Raw genomic sequence first — 9,043 nt, forward strand, 5'->3', positions numbered from 1 at the left:
GTGAGAAATATCTATGTTACCCCTAATAACTAATATTAATTATAATTGAAAATCATGCTATCTGTTTAGTTTTTTGATCTTGAATGAATGCATTTGCATTGGAACAAGAAAAATAGCATCAATTGATCATTTTATTGGATTTATGCACTTTTTCATATGTTTTTTTACTAGTGTTGATGTTGCTTTAATTAAATGAGGTTTACTGGGAGCTAAAAGAACATTTTTTGTGGGACAAATTTTAAAGGCTGAAAAAACACTTATTTTGCGTCGGAGGGAGCATTGCCTAATGGCGAGGCAATAAAAATCTATCTTTTTACATGAAAGTCTGAGCTAGGCCAACTGAACGAGAATTGTATTTGTTTTAGAAGAACACTTGCTTATTACCAAGTGAGTTAACCTGCCCAACTAAAAGGAAAAGGTGTATTGCCACTAGGAAACCCGAGGCCACTAAATTCTCCATGAACGGCACCCAGATAAACATTCAGTTGGAAGGATAGAACCATAAATAGGGAAGGGCATAGAAAATCCTCTCCTTTCAACTGAAAATACCTGCGAAAGAAAGTGAAGCGAAAGGTAAGCCATCTGAAGTTTTAGCAAACTAAAAAAACTTGCTTACCAAGTGAGTATAGCCTAGTTTCTAAAAAGGAAAAGGTGCATTGCTATTATTGTTGGGGATCTAAATCAAGTTTCCCCTCACGCGCTTGGTCAACACCTCCGTCGTCGTGCCAATACCTTCGCTGTTGATCAGTACCTTTGCAGGGCATTTAACTTCGAATGTTTTAGTGTTAGGGTGTTCGATGGATATATTGTCTATTGTGCAGGGACCGTGGCATAGCGGGATGGACCGAAGGTGTTCTCGGACGGCACGTCGGGATGGAAGGACAGACTAAGACCTTCCCAGGGCAATTCAATGGGCGGAACATTCTGAGAAGCGAAGGTGTTCGAAGGGCAGGTCACGTTCCTAACGTGACCAATATGGCATGAACCGCGTGACTCGCAAGTAGAATTCAATTCGATTTAGGACTCTTTGTTTAACATTATGTACAACATATTTTGAGGATGTAGCAGCTGAATAACGGTAATTATGGAATGTAAAATGTCGGTTGGCCTTCCTATAAAAGAGAGACTAGGGAGCCATCCACCGTACAATGAATTTCATTTGAGAAAAATACAAATTGTTGATGGGCAGTTAACATGTCAATTTATGAACCGTAAGCGTACAGATCAGTTGTAGCTCTTCTCTTAGAGTAATTCCCCAAGGTTTATCAATCCATGGAACAAGTGGATTTGCACGTTTAACTAATCACTAATCTATGTAACTGAAGGTTCTTTGTATATGATAAAATTGATCTGACAAAAGAACTAGTGAGTTAGATTAAAGCAAATAGAGAGTATGAATGTAATCAAGATAAATAAAACGTTTGTCCCAGGGATCTAGGATTACTTGTAGATATAATCACCATGCATGAAAGAATTGGATCAAAGTGTTATTCTGAGTGGATGTGAACCATACCCAACACTTTTCCTCTCGCACGTAGTCAATATACGAGGGTACTCAAATATTAAACGTTAGGAACACGGATTGATGATAACTCTAGGTAAGCAAATAAGCAACCCAAAGTAGCCCTAGCTAGCCATTACATGAAGGAGCATCATCAAGATGTGATAAATAACAAACAGATCTTAAACAAGAGGTTCCGCGATTACAAATCAAGATCTACATACAACCCCGAGGACAAACAGAGACTTTACCCTATGATCTTACACATGTTAATAGAATTCTAGGTAAAGATCGCCCTGTAGATCAACTGGACTGAAGGTGATGACGAACGGGGCAGAAAAGCCCCAGGTCGATCATCCTAGGCACCTTCGAGCTGATCGGCTTGGGAGATTTCTCCCTCCTCTAGTGCTCCGCTTCGCGTGGCTTCTCGTAGATCCAATCTTCTCTCCATTTTTCCTCCTTGTGGCGATGGTGAATGGTGTTTACATGGTGTTTTCTCCTCTCTCTCTCCCACCTACTCTCTCCTTGAAGTTCATGAGGAGGTATTTATAGTCTCCCTAGGCAGCGGCTCTAGGTCAATGGTGGTGGCTCTAGGTCAATGTGTGAAAAAACCCTAGATATCATCGTAGACTTCACGCTGAAGAAACAAGAGGTCGACCAGGCCGTGGAATGGGCCAGGTTGATCGGTCCAAAGGGTCCCAAGCCAATCGGTCTGTGGCCTTTCTAGCCCTTCTGGTCCTCTCCTTCCTCGTGCTGGCTTCCCTCGACGACCTATATCCAAATATCCATTTAGTTGTTTATGCAAACCCCCTTGATTATGTCGTATTTCCTGTTATAATGCAATATACTCCAAAATACCACACATATACAATAATGGAGTTATTTTAGGTGCCAAGTGGCGGGTTAATATAGGATTAAGCATGAAAATACTAGTTAAATAGCACTAAAAGGATGTCAATAACGAGCGTCAACATAAGTCCCTTGAGGATCCCACTTCTTTCATTTGTGCTCACAATTCTAAATGTTTGGTTTGGAGCTTGCTCAGAGCCAACATTTTGGCACCCACCGTTCATAGCTCATAAGAAAATCCACAATGGCTCCTACGAAAGACGGTCTATTCAAGTTAGACAGTTCCAACCAATGAGTTGAATGCAAATGATCCGAGCACAAGTTTAAACCAAGAAGCTCCAAGAGGAAGTGAGGGTAACGTAGTGCAAGAAAGGCAAAGTGCATTGGAAGTACAAGGAGTAAGGGTTGCAGCAAACTTAACGCCAAATTGAATTAGCCAGGTTAAGGCAGGAGGCAAAAGAGCTGAATTAAGACAAACTCAGGCTGGTAGAGCAGGTTGAAGCACAGCAAAGGGCAGCGCAAGCCGCTCAGGAGGTACAACAAGCCAAAGGAGAAGTGAAAAAATTGCAAGCCGAGCTAGAAGAGCTAAAGGCGAGGCAAGCGCAGCAAAATACCTTCGCAGTGCCCAACTTGGAAAGGCAATCCAAGCAACTGGACACCTCCGCGAACATCATGGGGGCCCGGGGGTAGAATTGCAAACAACCAATTCGAGTCAGGGCCTTCGAATCAGGAAGTAAGAGTGTTGCATAACAGAGTCTGGGACAGAAAGTCACCATTATCGCAAGAGTTCCATTTAACTCGTTGGCCTCAAACTACTACAAATGCTTGAGGGGCTACTAGTCTCAATAAGAAACGAATGATGCCATTTTGAGGGGCTACTACTACAATTTTCATAATCGAAGGAGAGGTGAGGCTCACTACTACAATTTTCAGTAAGAAATGAAAGATGCCATCCAACGAATTAAACTGATGGTGCAAGAATGGGGGCACAATGCGCTGTCAGCTTTCTGCATTTGAGGGGCGGAAATAAGGTAAAACCACATCATTTATTCAGGATAGGAGCAAATCCATAGGAGCCAAAATTGCAACATAGTAGAAACCTGACATAACAGACCAGCAGTTCAACTAAATCATCTTAAGTTTCAAACAAGTTCTTGCCATGTCCATAGCTTCGAGTGACTGCAGTCTGTAATCTGACATGAGACCCATTAAACGAAGATGACACACCTTGTCACTGCAAAACTTATTCCTTAAATTTCTTAATAATGAAGAGATGGCAGATCCATCACGGACAGTCCACATTTTATTCCACCTGCTCGAAAACAAAATTTGCACATGTACGATAACAGAAAAGAACAGTAAGTTTAGAGATAACATGTTATCTGAGAAAATAAGAACGCTTATACTTGATAAAGGTCTCAACAAAAAGTACTTGGCAAAGAAACCCAATATGCTAGAATGGACTTCACCGGGATACCTTGCAGCTAAATATTTCCAAGGATTGTTTTATCAAAATTTCAAAGTTACAAGGTACGAATATGAAACTCTTGCTTCATGCATTAGAACAACTATTCGGCTTAAAGAAAAAATTCAATAGAAGTAATTTTGTTATGGGGAAGCTAAAGAACTTTGAAACTTGGGTATACATACAGCAAAATTGTGCAGTTGAAAAACAATAAGAAACATAAAAGAATGAAAATAGAACGACAACAGTAACATATTCTATTAACCTGCCTCACTCATCTACTATCCATCTGCCAAGGATGGAGCTTCATTTGTATGTGGGAATTTCTATGGTTTTGTAAAATTTATGAAAATGAAATCGCAAAATAATATGAGATGACTATGAAAACATCTCTCTGGATCTTCCTCTTGCTTCTTAATAGTTTATGAATTCTGAACAACTCAAGCAGTGTTATCTAGTTGTCCGACTAATTGCGATCAGTCATCCTAGTCGGTACTGGGGCGACTAGGTAAAAACCTGATTAGTTGGACTTATCACCCAATTATTTGTCTGGTCAGGGCCTTATCGGTGCCATGGCAACTAGGTTCGATTAGACTATCTTACAACATTGAACTCAAGAAGTTTTGATTTGGTTATGACCAAATGAGACAAAAATAAAAGATGGATAACACAAGAAAGAACAATATAGAAGCACAGCCAGTTCGCAAATCTACATTTTTTTAATGGATTGAGCTATTAGACTCAACAGCATAGCCATAAGAATTCGACTCATCTGCAAAACAAGCATATAAAACTATTCAACAGATGAAGAAATTCAGATAATGTAGGTGCTGACCAATTTAATTTATACAGGATACATCCGTTGCTGCGGCGGCGAATACCCTGGGGTGCGGAGGTCGACAAAAAATGGCAGGCAAAGGATCCAGTTCCTGACTTTATTTGATCTGATATGATCCCATAGTTTGCCGTTGCTGACTTTCTGTAGGCAACCGAAGATATTTTTTTATTTGATCCAATACAATCCCTTACTTTGCCGTTCCAGTGGGTAGAATCCACGGAGGAAGGTTGCAGGCCTACCTGAGCATTTCTAGGACCGGGCCAAGTTGAAAAAAATAACGGTTCATGTTGGGTTGAAAATTTGTTCCCATGACCATCCTATCATTGTCGGGGTGATTTTTTAAGCTTGGTTCAGACTTCCCATTGTTTTTTAGTTGAAAAATAAATAAATTGAATTGTTTGGGTGAGCTTGGGCCGGCTTTGATTTTCGCTGACTACAAATCCCATAGCAAGTATGGGCAGGTCAAATCCTAGCGGGCTCGGGCTCGTGCTGGGCAAAAAACAGCTTAGGTCTAACGGGATGGGGTTTGCCTCTCATGTTTTGTTGTATAAAGGAGGGGGACTTGGAGTGATGAAGAGCGAAGGTGGTGTTAGGGCACAAATAGACCGCTAGCAAGGTACAGCTTTGCTGTGTCTTGAAGAGACTAAATTGTTTTTGCTTTTGTGCAACTGAATCTTTTTATATCGGAATGAAGACTTCACACATTCATGTAAAGAAATAGAAACATATAACAGATACTTTGTTAAATTTAAACCAGAGTGCTTAAGTTTTCAGCTTAGGTATATTCTAAAATCTTAATAGATATAGGACATATACGTAGACTGTGGCTAAAAGCTAAATCAATCCCCACAAACAAAAAGTGCAGAAGTAAAATGACGTAAGGTGATCCAAACAAAACACAAGTTATATGAACTACAATCATATTTTCATGTATACACCTTCCAATCACCGGAATCATCAGGAGATACCCACAGACAGAAGCAGGCAACCTAGTGAATCTTTAGCCTTAATCTTCTGAATCTTCTGAATCCAAGAGACAGTAGATCCTCTAGCAGCCCAATTTTTTTACATCTACTTGAAAATGAAACCTGTAAAATAATAAGGCACAATAAGTTTATATAGAGATGCAAGAAACAACTGGCTACTCCCTCCGTCCCAACAAAGAATACAATTCTAACTATATATGGACATAGACATAGCACTGTCTAGGTGCATAGCTAGAATTGCACTTTTTTGTTGGGACACAAGGAGCACATGACAGAGAAACCTAAAATAATACCGGAAGAAGCAGAACTCACTAGCACGTTGGACTGCAAATTATTTCAAAATTACCGTACTAACACAATAAAAAGTCTACTAAATACTAATAATTATTTGATAATCATCTGAACTGATAAGTTTAATACAAAGCAATCCACTAAACTTGCATGGAAACCAAAGAGTCAACTAGATGGAAAACAGAGAACGATAAATTATTGGGCAAGCAAATGACAGCATATGTGTATGTTAGAAATTAGAATCAGAGAAATTTCGAAGCACGGGATATACTAAAATATTTCTTTGTAGCTTGCTTTAGAGGGTATGATGCGTACCTTAAAAATAATACTCTATAATGAACTAAGCAAAGTTATATCTAATGCAAGGAAGACATCAAAGCAGAAACAACCTAAATTGAAATAAAATACATGTTTTTCTCTAATTTCTAAGTAATCTCACGTTGGCAGGTGACAGATGAAAAATGGGAGGGTGCTACAATGCACCATGAATAGTACAACATTAACAGGTTAAGATCATTGACTGGAAGGGTTCAAAGGGGCGGTAGGTACATTTTCCTTTTAAAAATGTGCAAGTGGTGACAGAAGGAAAATCAAACAAAAATGATTGGGTTAAGGGGGAGGGATGTGCGTATATTACAATCAGAGAAATTTGGTCACAACATAATTTAGCATCACAAGTAGAATAGTTTGGTTAAAATACCTGTTACTGCTCATAACTATTAACAAGTGAATATATCATGTTAATGACAACTGCAGCCACACGGTTTCTCATCTCTTAATTCATTTGGTACTCAAAAAGTCTCCTATTCTCGTTTTCACTCCTGTATAAGGAGAATTTCACAAATATAGAGAGAATAGAGAGTGTTGCTAGTTCACAGCTCACTTACATATGTTAAGTGTGCACATGAACTTTAAAATTTTGTGGACGTTCTCATCAACCGCTTCACATTTGATTTTGATTGCCTTGAGGTCTTTTGATATCACAGCTGATCTGTCCACCATTGGATGGTATCTTCCTTCTATTTCCACTATATGGTCATGTTCCTGAAGTAAACAAAAATAGTTAACCATGATAACCATAACTACTTCAACAAGACAGGAAGTATCTAATAAGGGGAAAAGAAATACCTTGGAAAAGAGTTGAAGAACGAGCATCTCTAGCACTGGTGAGTTCTTGAGAATGCAGGTTAGTGCAGAGAAGTCAGGAGGTACACACCAGTGATCATTGAGTAACAATGTCTTTAACTTGCTAAATGTAGGGCACTGCTTCAAATCCCTTTTGAAAATAAACTGGACAAAATGTGGACAGAAAAATCATCTAATACTCAGTGTGAATCTGATGGTTATAAAGAACCTGATTGCTGAGCAACTTTATGAATGCATGGCTAGAAGAGGATGTGGATACTGCAACACGAATAATAGGAAACTAGAGGTGTTAAAGGCAAAAGTGTAATCATACCGTGGTGGATTCTGATAGCAATGCCAACTTCTCTGCATTTGATAAACCATTCAGAAGGGCACACTTGTTGTTATCCATGATATCATGACAAGAGTAACAAATTTCCTCTTCACAAACCATCGGGAAATTATCCAAAAGGGGAACTCTAACAGATGCCTCTTGCAATAATGGCATGCTCCCAAGAATAGGAGGCCTGTACAGGTGGGCATGTAGGCGTAGTGACACAAGACTTGGGACAAGAATAAGAGTGCTGCACTCTGTGCTGAAATTACAATCCGTCATGCTTAGCCATTTCAAGGAATCTGATGAGAGCCTCTTGACATTCCGAAAATAGCAGTCGCTAAGCTCCAGATGTTGTAGCGACGGACAGCTCGAGAAGTCGCAAAAATCGCTGTTTAACAAAAGGCCAACAAGCTCTAGCCTGGTCAAGTGCCGCGAGACGAGAGGCAGGTTGTCCAACTCCATGAACTCAGCGGCATAAAAGTTCTCCAGCCTGAACCTCTGAACTTGGCACATCACGACATGGTGGACCCAACGGTTGAGGCGGACAACGTCGTCGTCCTTGTAGAAGCAATCGAACGTGAGCTCACATACTTGAAGGGGCGCACGTCCGCGGAGGCGTAGCATACCGTCGATGGCCTCCGGATCCTGGGAGTGCTTCAAGCCTCGCTGATGCGAGAAGTACGCGTCGTCCTCGACGCACCTGATTCGCAGGGCCGTGGCGTACTTCCAAAGGTGGCGCCAGCGCCTGGCGAGCACCGATGTCCGGCCAGCCTCATCCACCGGCAGGAAGCCGATGATGTGCTCCAGGACGTCATCCGGAAGCGCATCTATGCGGTCACTGCCGCTCGCCGCGGGCACGTTCTTGCTCTTTTTCTCTGGCCGCATTCTGTCGAAAAACTGGAGGGCGCTAAACGGTAGCAGCACGACGAAGAACGATCAGACAGAGGGAACCCGACCTGGAGCGGATCCGGTTGGACGAAGATTGAGTCGCCAGCATGCAGGGCGACGACCTTACGCGGCCGCCACCTGCCGGTGGCTTCAGCGATGTCCGATGGCTGTGTTGGGGAAGGAGACGAACTGTTTGTAGTTGGGTTTCCACGGCCGACTTGGATTTGGAGTTCTCCAGGGTTGGGTTTCTACAGCCGGCCCCGTGGGCCAGGGCCCACCTTCAGTTAAAAGCCTTCGTTCACCTGGGCCCAGCTGCAGCACCTTCGTTGTCTTTGTGTTCGCCTGAGTTTATCATTGCTGTTTCACTGCTACAGTGCTACTATACAGTAGGTTAGTTTGCCGTCCCAAAGCAGCTAGGTTAGCCTATAGCGTCAGGTTTTGTGTTTGAGGATGATGATTGAACTTGATCCGTAGTCGAGGGCTAACCATAAGGCATTTGCTTCTGAATAACCTCCCCAAAAAATAATTTGCTTCTTCGCAAAAAAAGAAGAAGATACAATTTGCTCCACCTCCACCAAAATCAAGGAAATTTTCCAAAGATGTGCAAAAACAGGATACAACCTGCCGAACGCCCAAGTGCAGCCTATTTGTTTTTCTCTTTAACCATTTTGCTACTTGACCCGTGTCGGGACGACGGAGCAGAAAGTCCTTTGAAATATGTAAAATATCAGCCGCTAGTTATTTGGCACATGCATTAATTAAC

General features: G+C 41.4%; 1 protein-coding gene across 1 annotated transcript; it reads right to left on the minus strand.

The window, feature by feature from the left end:
* Nucleotides 1-6,809: 6,809 nt before the first annotated feature.
* On the minus strand, nt 6,810-8,277 carry LOC140220194 (F-box/LRR-repeat protein At3g58940-like). The gene is made up of 3 exons (XM_072290221.1): nt 7,390-8,277; nt 7,059-7,220; nt 6,810-6,974 (listed from the first exon to the last, which is right to left on the minus strand). Exons 1-3 carry the CDS (start codon nt 8,275-8,277, stop codon nt 6,810-6,812), a joined length of 1,215 nt encoding a protein of 404 aa, XP_072146322.1.
* Between the last annotated feature and the right edge of the window lie 766 nt (nt 8,278-9,043).

Source organism: Setaria viridis, chromosome 8, assembly GCF_005286985.2.
Source record: "Setaria viridis chromosome 8, Setaria_viridis_v4.0, whole genome shotgun sequence".
Classification (NCBI taxonomy): Eukaryota; Viridiplantae; Streptophyta; class Magnoliopsida; order Poales; family Poaceae; genus Setaria; species Setaria viridis.

Coding starts and splice junctions, on each gene's coding strand:
- LOC140220194 (XM_072290221.1), bottom strand. CDS start 8,277: ATGCGGCCAGAGAAAAAGAGCAAGAACGTGCCCGCGGCGAGCGGCAGT. Junction 7,221..7,389: donor TGCTATCAGAATCCACCACG/GTATGATTACAC, acceptor CATTTTGTCCAG/TTTATTTTCAAAAGGGATTT. Junction 6,975..7,058: donor TTCTTCAACTCTTTTCCAAG/GTATTTCTTTTC, acceptor TGTTTACTTCAG/GAACATGACCATATAGTGGA.